At 39.2% G+C, this 14,033-nt stretch overlaps 1 protein-coding gene across 2 annotated transcripts in view; it reads right to left on the bottom strand.

The window, feature by feature from the left end:
- The window catches only part of RFX6 (regulatory factor X6), a 36,171-nt gene extending 22,508 nt beyond the window's left edge, over nucleotides 1-13,663 (bottom strand). Inside the window, exons 1-5 of one of the 2 annotated variants that reach the window (XM_086745216.1) lie at nucleotides 13,486-13,663; nucleotides 13,049-13,205; nucleotides 11,727-11,850; nucleotides 10,138-10,199; nucleotides 2,701-2,778 (exon numbers count right to left, since the gene is read on the bottom strand). In XM_086745216.1, the coding sequence (XP_086601342.1) occupies nucleotides 2,701-2,778; nucleotides 10,138-10,199; nucleotides 11,727-11,850; nucleotides 13,049-13,205; nucleotides 13,486-13,663 (599 nt within the window). The remainder of the gene's footprint in view (nucleotides 1-2,700; nucleotides 2,779-10,137; nucleotides 10,200-11,726; nucleotides 11,851-13,048; nucleotides 13,206-13,485) is intronic. The other variant, XM_086745217.1, reaches the window with a different exon arrangement.
- Between the last annotated feature and the right edge of the window lie 370 nt (nucleotides 13,664-14,033).

The raw sequence follows: 14,033 nt of genomic DNA, 5'->3' as shown, positions 1-14,033 counted from the left end.
CTAGAACTTAAACTTCTCAGGAAAATGAAGAAATCATAATGACTTTCCATTCTTTTTCACCACAGCATTATTTTGATGGAGGTGAAATGCATTTCTGAGATCAAAGATTCATTAACTGCCCAAAATGTGTTGCAGTATACTGAATGTCCTATTAAGAGTCCAACTGAGAGATGCCCAGTTAAGTCATTGGAGTATCAGGCAGCTCTTCAATGCAGAAATTAGAAAGCACACATTCTACATTATAACTACTATAGTAGACAATGTGTAATGGTAGGGAATCTAATGGATCAGTATAATGATAAATGTTGTTTGATTATTGTTATTTCCTGTTCTGCTAGCTGCCAACTGATAAGATACTCTGAGCAACATGAAGTTTTACAATTATTAGTGGCACTATCGTGGTTTCATGCTCGTGAGATGCTCTGCTGGCAGGAAAGAAAACCAGAGGCCGAATGGTTGTGGAACTCCTCTTGCTCAGGCCAGGCACAGGCACCTGACAGTTCCCATCACATGATGGTCCAGCATATGTTACCTACAGAGTTCCCTTGGTTGTTGATAAATGAGTATGAAAGAAGGCATCACTCAGTTGACTGCAATGTGGAGCTAATTAGCTTCATAGCTGGATGTATTTATTATGGACTGTGGATTTCCACATGTGCAGCAAAATATACACGGAAAGTACAACAAAAACTCGAGGCAACATCTGCTAGCCTTGCTCCTCCAGAGCCTTAATTGCTAGCTAAAGCTACCCTTCACACTCTGGATTCTAATGATTTTTTGGTGTTAGGTATATGCCTTTCACAGTACAAGGCTGGAACTTGTAAAGGAACTGGGAGGTTAAATTTACAGTGGAATTTAAGGATTCAGTCTTCTGCAACCTTGCATCTAAGGACTATTGCACGCAGCTCAATTACCTGAATATTAATACCCAAATGCCAGTTAAGTTTGACACGACAGTAGAGGCCTATATTTAGGCAACGCAACTGAGGCCCACTGCCCCTTCTAATCTTTTGACAAGCTGCTATCTAACAGGCAAGCCTTGTGGCAAAGGCCTCCATATGCCTATATTTGTGCATGGGCATGGTGTGATCTGATACCATTGTCAATCCGTATATTTTCCCTGCCTATTTCTGCCCCAAGCTTGATCCAGGAACCATTTTTATAGTTCACCTACCAGAACAGACATCTGACAAAGGATAGATTTTATGATGGATCAGCCAGCAACCAGGAGATTCACTCTCAGTTTTGAATCTCTACTGTGCCTGACTCTTTCCTTACCCAGAAGCTTGTTCTTAAACCCAGGCTACTGTGTCATTCTCTTCATGCAGACAAATCCAATCACAGTGATGGCCTAGGCAGTGCAAAATGAGCTTCTGAGTTTCTGTTCTAAATCAGCTAGGGAGGCAATTTGACTACTGGACCCTGAAAATTCAACATCTCACATACGAGAGCATAAGTCCTAGCACAAAGAGGAGGTTCCTAACTAGTGGAAGGTTCCTTACTAGTGAGTACTCCCAAAAATCTCAGAAAGTATCTATGTCATCTTTATGTGAGCATGTACTGTTGGAAATCCAGCCACGGGGAATTTTGCAGAACCTCCACTTTCTTTCCATTCATTGCTGCTAGATTGAGCAAGGACAGAGCTTTACATGAAAAGGGGACTGGCTGACACAAAGCTGAGGACTAAGAGTGATTATATTCCCTTAAATGAAAATAACTGTCTTTTAGTCAATTGAATGAGCAATTTGTTCAAGATAATTCTGTATTCTGAAAGAACCTCATCTCACTGTGTACCAGCAACACCTCCGCAGCTCTGGATAAATACCAAACAAGGAAGTGGCATATTCCAGTCTATTATACCTTAAATCCTGCAGTGGAGAGATCCCTCATTTTAAGCATCATTGGCAACATTACTCTTACTTTTTATGCTTGTCCTATTATTTGGAAAAAATCTCTTTGGATATAACCTGAATCTGTCAGCAGTTGAATTTTCTGTGTGTGATTATAAACTCATTTTTTCCTTCCCTTTCTCAGAGTCCCCACTTATACAGGTATACTGCTGCAGACAATGAAAGCCGTCATTCAAGCCATATGTGAACAAAGACATTTGTTTTACTAACTATTAATCTTTGGCAAACCAACAGGCAGCTATCGTAACGTATTGATCCTGCTAGTTGTCCCTTAAATAAATATAATTAGAGCTTCCTGGGTTAGGTTTAAACTGATATTAGCCAGTCAAAGGACCTGTAAATATTAATCTACACTGACCCCTCCCTCCTGCCCACAGGTGCCAGCTTCACACCGTTCTCCAGATGTTTCATAATGGGAAGCTGTCCTGGGGAAAGAACTCAGAGGGTGACAAACAAGCAAACAAAATAAGACAAGTGTTCTGGAAATGGTGTTTTGCTGCCTTATGTGAACTTGAACAAATCCTCTGCTGGTATAAGTTGATGCAGCTCTGCACTGACTGTGGTGGGACCATAATGGAAGACACTAGCAAAAGATCGAGATCAGCCTCTCAAAAGAAAATCAATGTCTTCAGGGAGCAAACTGCTACTTAAACCTAGGAATGCCAGACAATGAGACATGCAGCAATACTAGTTCTGGTATCAAGAAAAATTAGCATCCTACAATACCTTCCGAAGGAAAGGCTAAAGTTAGTCCTTCAATGACTAAGTCTCAGAAGGTATGTTATTGTACCTGGTTAAGCCTTTTCCAGAATACACAGAGTGGTAGTATGCACTGCTTTCTTTAATGCCAATTCCATAATAGTGATACCTGTGGAGAAGAAAGAGGAGTGTTTATGAGTGATGTGTCAAGTAAAGCAAACTCTCAAATTGATTTTCAGTGTTTTCTCAAAACTTTTCTTAACAGTGTCTATCAATTCCTTTCACTGACATGGAACAAAATCTGATCTCATAGAAAACTAATGTCATTATTTGATCCAAAATTCAAGGCTATGATCTTCTTTAAATTTAAAACACTTTCTTTATTACAAGAAAGATGGAACAGCAAATCTCCTAAAAATATGCTACAACTCTTTTCCCTAATGTGCATTCTCTTTCATTTTACCTGGTTTGTTGAAAGGGTGCTGAGTTTGATCTAGCAGGTTTATTTTATCACACTCACCACTGTTATATCCAGACATACATCTAGTCCCACAGAGCACTCTTCAGGTGAAAATTAGCTCACCAGTGTACCCTATAAATTGGTGTTCAGCCTCCTATGACTAAAAATGCTAATATGTCATTCATTCATTCTTCTCTCAGGTTGTAGGCTGACCAACTCTGCTGAGTCATTTAGCTGCTTTAAGCAGTTCCCATACACATTACTCTCCCTTGCTGCTCTCCTGGAGATTACTGCTTCCAAACAGAGCTTGAAGAAGCAAATGTGTCTGTTTCTCAGCCTCTGCAGTGCTGGGCCCAACACCTCCACTAAGGAGGGTGGGCTGGTGCTAAGAAAACTGGCTGTGCAGTAGATAGGTATTGCTTTCTGATTTTGCTAGAAAGGAAGTGACCTTCAGGAGAAGGGCAGGAGAGCAAGCTGGGGGCAGCTATTTCTTTACCAGTCATAGCAAAGTTTGCTTGAGTTCATTTATCACAGGTGATAGGCCCCGTCTTATAAATTCCACTCAATAGATTTTAAAACTGATTGCGTTAAACCAAATTTATCTAAGAACGTTATGGACAGTGTGACCTTTAAAAGTCCCTTCTAACCCAAACTATTCTATGTTTCTATGATACTCAGGATCATTTGTTTTTTACTAAAGTTTGCTTGAAAAACACCATGGCAGCTGGTTTAACTGAATTGCTTCAAAGTGTAGTTCAAGTACATTGCATGTAAACCCAGCCTAACACAGAGGTAACATATTGCAACACATTGCACCAATTTCAATGAAACTTCTGGAAAGCTTGAAGACCTGCAACCTTAGGAAGCAAATAGTTCATAGAACTCACAAACAAAAGTTTTCAGCTCATCTCTGCTGTTCCTGGTGATACTCATTAAAAAAAAAAAAAAAAATCACAATCTTACTGTTTATTCTTGTACAGGACAGCAACAGATAAGAACAAAACCCTGAAGTGTTTTATACCTACAAAGCTGACTAAAGGCATTAGATACAAATGATATTTGAGAAAATGTTCATTTGGGTGATGATATATTTGCTGAGCATAGATAATTTTTAAAATCTCAGCAGAAATAGTCATTCTGTTTCTGGACAGTCTGTTGGATTTTACAGCCAAGAAATGTGACAGAAAGTGGCTGCTGTTAAATATGATAGCTTCAACTGATGAGTCTACATAACACAACCAGATCGCAGTGGTACTTGGTGACCCATAGGAAGGCCAAAAGTTTCTCACCTATTTCTTTTCTGTTGTTTTTCGTGCCTCATAAGTGTACTTTTATTAGGGATGGTGATGTGGGTAACTGACCATTTTTAAACGCCTGCTAATACTCGAAAGCTCAGATGTAAGACCGTCTGCTCATAACAGCTCCCTTTTTATCCATTAAAGTCAGAGTTGGCTGATCAAAGTGATATCTCAAGGTATTTTAGGACGCCAGTGGGATCTTTCATGAAATCTCATAATGCTAGACAGTTGTCCTCCATTTCACATACAGCACTGTGTCACCTACGTTGTGAATTAAAAGTCCTGAATGTTTTCAACCACTGCTTTGGTTCAGGAGTATTAAACAGACAGACTCGGACCAAAGACCTGGATCTGGAAATTCCTAATATTTGACAGAGTTCTGACATAAATGCTAAAGGCATGAGCATTTTTTCTTCTTTCATGAAAATGAAGTCACTTTAGATGTGACACAAAAAATACTGAAAACATACATGTATAAATTCTCTGAACTAACAGCATTTACTTAGTCTTGATATTGCAAAAGTTGTGCATTGAAGAGGATAAAAAAGAAAATAGAGCTGTGACTGTTTCTTTAGCAATGTTATCTGCACATTTGTCATTGGCCATGTAAGCAAGCAGTTGCCTACATCTCATTCTAACACCCTAAATCTCCCAGTTTCAATCACATGCCATTTTTTAAATTCTAAAAATTCAGTTTCACCACAAATTTGGAATTTCCTTCAGCTAAAGTTAGAGTGGGCCAGAGGGCAAGGCAAAGTATTACTTCTTTACAGAGTTAGGATTCAATATCTAAATTATTCAGCATCTAATTCAATATTAACATATTTGGGCTAGAAATAGGAACTGTTGTATGATTTGGATTCTCAGGTTTCCAGTAGTAAGCAAAAATACTTGTCCCTGCTCGGGAATGCCCCAAGATACCAGAATTTACCATTTTGTTATATGGAGAATAGTTATTTTCAGTACCTATTCAGTGTGCCTTAAAGTTGCAGCTGTTATCATTCTAACTTGATTCAGTGATTAGTGTAGTTGAATTTTTAGTTCTGAAAAATACAGCTTTCCAGTCATGACACATATGCAATTAAAAAAAAATTATAATCCATACTTTTCAAGCTCTATCTGTAATACTTCATAAAGTAATAAAGTATAAAAAATTTATTTCTCGTACAACCCAAAGTCATTAGCTAAATAGCTTATTTGGACTTCCTGTTGAGAGTAGTATACCTACCCCAGACACATTGATAACATCTTTAACATACAACTTCAAGTACCCACCTTCTGTCTCTTCATATGCATATTTCTATGTATATGTATAGAATATATGCATTTTACTATGTTATACTTCCATGGTACAATTAATAAAATGAAACCAGTCGTCATAAGGAACTTACTTGCAATTTTCTTAACCAACCTTTTAAAAACTGAACTGAACAGCTTTCCTCTTTTTTATTTCAGTGGTTTGTTGTAACATATGTTCCTATGCCACTAGTAGCTCTGATTTTAGCATACACTGACACAAATGATAGCTGATAAGGAAATGATAGGCTTAAGCTGTTCAGGGACTTGTAATAACTTGTTATCACGGAGCCAGCTGCCATATCAGTTTTATTAACCCACTAAATCACTCCTAATAAATAAGATAATAGTTTTCAGACATGATGGATAAAAGCTAAGATTCATCATTGATCAAAGTCTACAAAGAAATTAAATTGTAACTCGAGCTCAAACAGTCTTCTGTGTGCATGGTCTGACCAGTATGTACATGTTCCCGAATAGCCACTACAGGTAATTCATGTACCGTGAAGATTCTAACTGAATTCTAGCAGTGATCACAGTATGTTCAACATTACCTACACAAAAGGTGGATTCAGAACCTGCTGCACAGAAAAATGTTGCTTATGAAATACTAATTTAAGGTAATTTGCTGTATTTATTGTGCTCAGTCTTCTCCCACTCAGGAGGAATACAGAAAACTTTCTCTGCATTCAGCAATCTGCAGTGATTAGCATGTGCATGAGAGATGAATGAACTTTGTTAACAAAATTGTGTCCAATGTGTTGTACCTTCTTGGCCAAATGTTTAAATGAGTAGTTTAGCACTGACACTTTTTGTACAAATGGGTTGTTGGATGTAAACACACAGACACTCTGACTCTGAGGATCGAAGTTCTAGTATTTATTAGACAGATTTTTAAGTCTCTCCTTTGCCCAGAACTGAACCTGGGCTGTTTGGAATCAGAGGAGGAACTAACATTTGTGTAGCTATCTCACACTTCAGAGCAGCACCTGTATCCCACACCTTAGAGCAGCAGATCTTTCTCAAATCCAATTCACGTTCATGACGATGCTAGAAAGAGCCTGGTCTTGTTTTGGTGTGGGAGAAAAACAAATTCTATCACCTTAAAGATGATGGAAAAGGGAACTGATTTTCTTTGCTGTCTTCTGACCACAGCCAGGCTCTATTGATAACATTACTGTATACGCATGCAGTGTACAATAAGGCACTTTATTCCTGGGCAGTTAGAGCTTCTTTTTTTTTTTTTTTTTTTTTGCAATATAAGAACAATTATTCCATTGGAGAGGAATTGTCTTTTCCTTTTATGCTTTTGAAGCATCTGGCTCAGTAGACTCCTGGACAGAGCTCGCAGGCAATACTGCCATATGAAATACCACTGTCAAGTACTATTACCGCTCCTACTAACGTTATATCAAAATGATAATAGCAACAACAAAATAAAACAATGTCAGTACACTACCATGCTTAAAAAAATAGGATTTAATTGCTAGTAAGAAGTGTCTCTTATCAGTCCTAGTGAGCTAGCTTTGTTCCACAGAGAAACAGCTTACAGCATTTAGAGTCCATGCTGACATAAAAGCAGAGGTTAACAAGTCATTTACCAAAAGAGATGAACAGTCCATTAACTTGCTTATTAATTTAATGGAAATACTTCATAAATGATATTTGTGTGATTAACTGCTACCTGGTGAAAGCAGAAGTGAATTTGCTACTCAGTGAGTCTGTGGTTCTGAGGGGAACATGGTCCACAACATCAGAGACAGACAGATAGACCACCAAAGATTATTATTTATACTGCCACTTCTCTGTGACTACTTGCTGCTGTGTTCAATCCCTGAACTGGAGATATTGTGACTTGTGCCTTTTGTGAGGTCCTTTTTTGCACAGCAAGAGCAATGTAAATATGTCTTACTGGAAGGAAGAACTGCAGAGGAAAAGTCTCTGAGGAAAACTCTGATGAAAAAAAAATAAGGAGAAACAAATGCCAGATGTTCAAACAAAACCTACTGATGCCTCATCCCTTTGAGGAAATTGTTCAAGAACAGTTAATCCATATGAAAATATGGCACATAATACCAGCAAGGTCAGTAAGGATATGGGATCTGATGAAGAAATGTTGGGTGTGAGGTATTTCAGTGCTAATACTGTTACCAGTCTTAGAGAAAAGGAGAATATAGTGATGCACATCCCAACACAATTAATTTTGTAGCTAGATTCCCATGTCAAAAACTAGATTTTAAACATACTCCTTTACTTAATAGATATTGACTTACTCTGCTTTAAGTTATGCAGACACAGAATATATATTTTGGAAGTTTGCATCTTGATTGGATTATGTTTATCAATTCATTAGATATGTCAGATCAAAAATATAGTGAGCATTTGGGAGACTTCTAAGTGTCTGTTAAATCATTCATTATAACTTGAAAGTGGTTCTCCAAATATGTTGGTTTATGAACCTAAGACTTAACCAAGGCATTGATGAGTTAGTAGGTTGTCAAATATTCCTGCCAGAGAGAGTGCCAGATCTCCTAAAATCTTAAACACAACGCCAGCAGTGAATATGCATTTGCAAAGCTGAATAAATCTACATCAGCTTATGCCTGTAATATCAGCTGAACTTCACCATAGCAGATAATAGATGAAATCTCTCTTTTCACCCTTAAGTAACCTTTCTAAGAGTAACTTTCCTCAAACCCCCTCTATTCAGCATCTGTAGGTCATCTACAAAAAGAGAAATGAACTTCAGTTACAATTTTCCTCTAGACAATACAGATGTACTCTCTCCTGAAAAAATTCCATTTTGAGTTTTCTTACAAATTACTGAAAGACAAGAGTAACTTTTTCTTTCAAGGCTAAATCATCCAAAATAAAGATTTTCCCAAACAAACAGAATGTTTGAGGTTCTTCTATTAATACTAGTATTCTGGTTTTCTATCTTATTCATTAGCAAAATGTTTCTTTGTTAGTTTTCTGGGGTTTACTTTTCTTTCAGTGAACCATCAATTCTTTGTGCTTTCTCCTACAAGTCAAGGATAGTTTCATGAATCTTATTCAATAAGTACATAAAAACATTAGTCATTTTAAACATGAGAAAAATCCTAGGGATACTCACACATTTAAAAGTAAGTACCTCTTAAAATATAGGCAGTAATAATAAATGTTTAACTTCTGTGTCTACACAGAAAGCTGGACACAATATTTATCTTAATTTGCTCCTTGTAGCAATATCTTACTTTTAGGAAAACCTGTTTTGAAATCAACAGAAATATACAGATAAGATCTGGTTCAAATTTGATTTGAGACTAAAACCATGAAGTTTTTGGACAGTTACTTTAAAAGAACACAATTATTTAACTAGTCCTATTTTAAGTAAAGTGGTATGGGCACAGTATTTAGGTTTAAATATTTCTTTAAAGTGAATATTGATAAACGCTGAAATTTAAACCACAACACTCAGAAAAGCTCAGAGCCAGTCTTGGTTTCAGGCAGTACAGAGAACTGTTGTCTTTGTGACTCCCCAAACAGGGACAGAAGTTTCCTAGAGTTACCTAACTCATAGCTTGACATCAGCAATATCCTAGAGCATTATTTTGACTTCTTTACATTCCTTACAGCAATACACCACACAGTTTTTAATTTCCTTAAGAAGTAGCATTCCCCTATTAAAATAACAAAATCAGATTGGGGACAATTCATCAGTCCTTCCTCAGCAGTCTTAATATCAGGACACAGGAGGGAGGGCGGATGTAAGGGAATATGTTTTTACCACTGTTCACCACAGTTTTACAATAACTTCACCATGGCCAAAAGCATAATGCCAGAACCAGAATTAATAAAAATTTCACCATACGTGATATATAATTATCTGTGATTTATTCCCACAGCCTAATATTCCACACATCAAATATACAAATTAATTGGATACATTATTTATTAAATAACTGCACTGTAGATTGTGTACTTTTCAGAGTTTTTATAAATTGCCCACAACAAAGAAAAGACTTACACTTTCTTCTCAATTTAAGACAATGCTTTTTTCTAGTGTCTTTAAATTAATCCACATTGATACATAGAGAACATAATGAAAGTTGTTAGGTTAGCAAAAGGCAAATAAAATCACAGTTAAATTGCACGTTATTTATAGAAAGATAAGCAGCTGTAACAAAGACATATGTATGATAAAATGGTTTTATTTTTAACATTTTGACATATATTTGCAACAAATGCATGGCTCTATAAATGCAATGACAAGTTTTAGAAGCTTAATCAGTTTAATTTTAGAAATTATGTCTGCAGCACTGTTTTCAAACTCAAACTCTGTATCAGTTTTGTCATGTACATGAAAGTTATCATTTGCGGCTTGTTATCTGAATAATCCTCCCACCAATTAGTATATATTATGGAGACATGGAAATGCATGTCATTCCTAGAACGTGTTCTATAAGTGGATAAACAGATAATTGTGCCTTACTTTGAATGGCCCCTTGTTCCAAGCCGCCTTGTGGTAAGGAGAGGGAATTTCTGGCGAATGGTCTAAAGAGAGAATAACCGTATTAATTTCTAACACTGATACACTCTCTTAGCAACCTGTTCATAGAAAAAAATCACAGTGTAAATACATGGTTTAGTTTAGTTCATGAATAACATAAACAATTAAGCATGTTTTACACAGGGGTCCTCCCATCCTCATCCGTCTTGCTGTGTACCTCCAGTCTTCCCACCCATAAACTCCTTCCCACCTTTCCCACCTGTTCTTCCTTTCTGTTTTCATGTCTATAATTTAAAATTTTGTTTTCTTCACCAGGATCCTGTTTCATTCAGGTCGCCAAACTACAGCTGTATCTTTTGCTTCAGAGATCTAAACAGAACCAGGGAAAGATCTGCCCTCTGCCTTCTAGCTATTCTGTTTTCAAAGTCAAACAACTAAAAATAAATTGATTTTTGATTTGAAGCGTGATCTGAAGGTTAAAGCAAGCAAATATTTGCCTCACAGGTACTTCTGTGTCCTCCACTATCAAAGTGCTGGACAGTCTTAAACCTATTTATGCTCACTGAAACCCCATGAAAGTTTCTGTTAGCTCTACGCTGCACATAAAGAATTCATGTTACGCGATTTAATCCAAGTCAAGCAAAACGTTCTGTCACTGGACTCCCGAGTTTGAGATTAGTGCCCTAAAAACATCCAGCTCTTCCTTTAAATGAATGATGCTTAAGGCAAAAGGTTTATTAAGTAAAAAAGTAATTCAGTAATAGAGGTAGATCTAAAATACATCTAGCAGGTCACTGTCAAAACAATGTTTAAACAGAAAGCTATTGTCTTTCTTATTTATACTGAAATTGTCTAATGAAAATTAGACATACAGTTTCTCAGTGTATCCAATCTAAGAGGAAAAAAATCAGTAAGTGAACATTTTATGAACTGGATTTTAAATCCATTATTATTATTTAATTAAATTAATGCATTTTGCTATGTATGAACAATGACTAGATCAGTAGTGTTTAAAAAAAAGATGATCCTTGAAGCATTTTGGGTTTCCTGTTTCACTGACTACTCAGGATTTAATTTGGAGAGTTCACATCTCCCTTTCATTAAATGATTTCAAGATTAATGGTAGGGAAGGGTATAAAAGAGGATGAATCAACAATTTTTTCATTCAGAAGCTCTTTGTGTTATTAATTTTTATTCCACTTCTTATATTGCTTCTTGTGTCACATCTCACTTTACACTGCCTTTAGTATAATTAAAACTGTCTTCCATATCAGATCTGGTTTTGTGGAAAGAACCTTATTAATGCCGTCATCAAAAAGGGAAAAAAAAAAAAAGCCCTCAAAGAGAATGCCTTTTTAAAAAAAATGAAATAACAATAAAGCAAAGTGAATTTCAGTTTCATTGTCCTAAAGCTCATGTCATGAAATCCCTTCATATGGAAGAGTGTAGTTACATCTGATTCCATGCAGCAGAAAATATGTGAATTTGAGAGGAATTTTGACACAGGGGTACTAAATTGTGCATCTATCCAAGAATTAATCTAACAAATTACGAAGGCATTTACTCATTACCTTCCCAAAAGTTGCAGCACAGGCGGGCTCCAGCTTCTCTTTTCTGCAGAAGTCTAAATAATGTGCATAAAGGATGCATCTCGGCAAACAAACTCCTTCACAGACAATGTAGTTTTCTTCCAGCCTGTATAGAGAAAGAAACTGCAGAGTAAGAAGAAACATGCCATGCCTCTCAATTTTATTTTCCTTCTGGTTTTTGGTACTGCTCTTTTTTTATTATTATTTTACTGAAGAATTCCACGAGAGCACACAGATGAGTTTCTCCTGAACAAGACAGACACTACAGACTGATTCCACACTTGCTGCTTAGGTTAATTGCAGACTATGGAAAACCCAGGGCCAGGTCCATTTTCTTAATGAGTCTTTTTCAATGTCTGGACTTTTTTGCTTTATATAAATAATTGTGTGATCATCACCTAAGAACCACCATTGCTCTGAAAATAAGAGCACTAACTAGACTATGAAAGATTTGGGTTTAAGTCTGTCCTTTGAACAGAGCAGGGCTTGAACTTGTATCTATGATTCTACGATCTTCTGTATCTTTAACATCTGGGTTAATGCATCTTTTCTTCCTACTTTTGTTTTTTAATTTCCACACTGGACCTGAAACTGTTTCTTGACCAAACCACACTGAAAAGCAAAGAACTGGCTTTTTCTGAAGGGGGTGCATTTTTATGTAGCTTCCCAATCAGTTTAGAGAATACAAGTGTCTAGTGATGGTCATTAAAGTTAAGTTCTAAACACTGAAGTAAAAAAATGGTTGTCTTCCCTTGAACAGAACTCTTGGTAGCAGCTGGGTGTTCCACTGTTGTCCTGTTTCTTTTCTTCATCAGTTTACATTTTTAGCTACTCCTGGGGTGATGAGAAATAAATTTATTTCTCAAATTACACAAATGTGTAAGAAAACACTGTGTAGTAAATGCTGCATACCGAATGATTTCGCACTGACTCACCAGACTCAAATCCTCACAATTTACGCTCAGAGGTCAGGCATAAACTAGACTAAGAAACTAGGAAATTTTGATTTCTCTCATTTTTCAGTTGGATGAAAAAAAAAATTCTAGATTTACAGTCTGCATTTGGTAACTACGTTCCAATTCAACAAACTCATCCCACAGCACTCCTCCCTAATTTCAAGCGTGCTTTAATAGAAGCATTTCTCAATTAACATCTGCAGAATTTGACTTATTTGCTTTTGTTTTTTTTTTTTCCCAGATAAAACGAAGTAAAGTTAAGGGCTTCCACGGATGGTAGAATATAATGTAGAAAAAAATAAAAATACACTGTGAGACAGGGACAACCCGGGGCGGTTCTGGCCCTACCACTGCAGGGTGAGCTGCGTCTGCTTCTTCTTGTCCTTCATGATCTGCGCGACGCTCTTCTTCGGAGATGGGCTCTGCTCCGAGGCTTTCAGGTCGCGGTCGCGAGTGTCCGCATCCTCTTCTTCCGAGGAGAGGGCTTCGCTGTTAAAGCGTGTCTCTGAGCGCCGGGGGGACACAAGAAGAGAGACCCCAGGGCATCGTTACGGTCAGGCAGCCCACTGCTTCCCCCCTCGGCCCCTCCAGGCGCCCGTTTAACCGGCCGCCCTGCCCGCCGCTGCCTGAGGGGCTGGGTCCGGCCGCCCCGAGGCCGGGCAGCCCCACCCGGCCTCACCTCGCGTTCCCACAGGAACAGCAGCGGTTCGGGGCCCCCTGGCTGCCCGCACCTGCCCGGACCGCGCCGGCTGACAAGGGAGCGCTGCCCGCCCCCCGCCGCTTACCTGCCTTGATGCCGGCGGGCAGCGCCGGCTCCAGCAGCCCCTTCTCGGCCCCCAGCCCCTCTTGAGCGTAGGGCAGCAAGCCTCGCCCCGCCACGCCCGCGTAGCAATCCTCGGGCGCGGCGGAGGGCGCTGCCGGGAGGTGCAGGAAAGCGTCCTCTTGCTCGGGTCCCTTGGCCATGCTCCTCACCACCACCGCCGCCTGCTCTGCTCTGCCCCGCCGCGGCGCCCATGGGCGGCGGGAGGGGACGGGGACGGGGCGGAGGCCTCAGGGCGCGGGGGGCGGTGGCTGGGGCATGGGCCGCGGCGGCCGTTTGTGCGGGGCTCTGGCGCCTCGGCGGGGGACGGTGTCAGCCAAAGCGGCGACGCCGGCAGCGTGAGGGGAGGGTAGGAGAGGCGATGCGGGAGGGGGCGGCGGCGGGGGGACAGGTGTGTCCTACGGCGCCTTGCCGGGAGGCTGCGTGGCTCCCGTGCGGGTAGGGGCGGCCGGGCCCGCGGGCGCCACTCCCTCCCCACGACCGGAGCGGGCTCCGCCTTGGATGGCGTCCCGG

This window comes from Chlamydotis macqueenii, chromosome 3 (assembly GCF_036417535.1).
Source record: "Chlamydotis macqueenii isolate bChlMac1 chromosome 3, bChlMac1.mat, whole genome shotgun sequence".
NCBI lineage: Eukaryota > Metazoa > Chordata > Aves > Otidiformes > Otididae > Chlamydotis > Chlamydotis macqueenii.
Note: the sequence above shows the minus strand (reverse complement) of the source record. Positions and strands in the feature narration are given on the sequence as shown.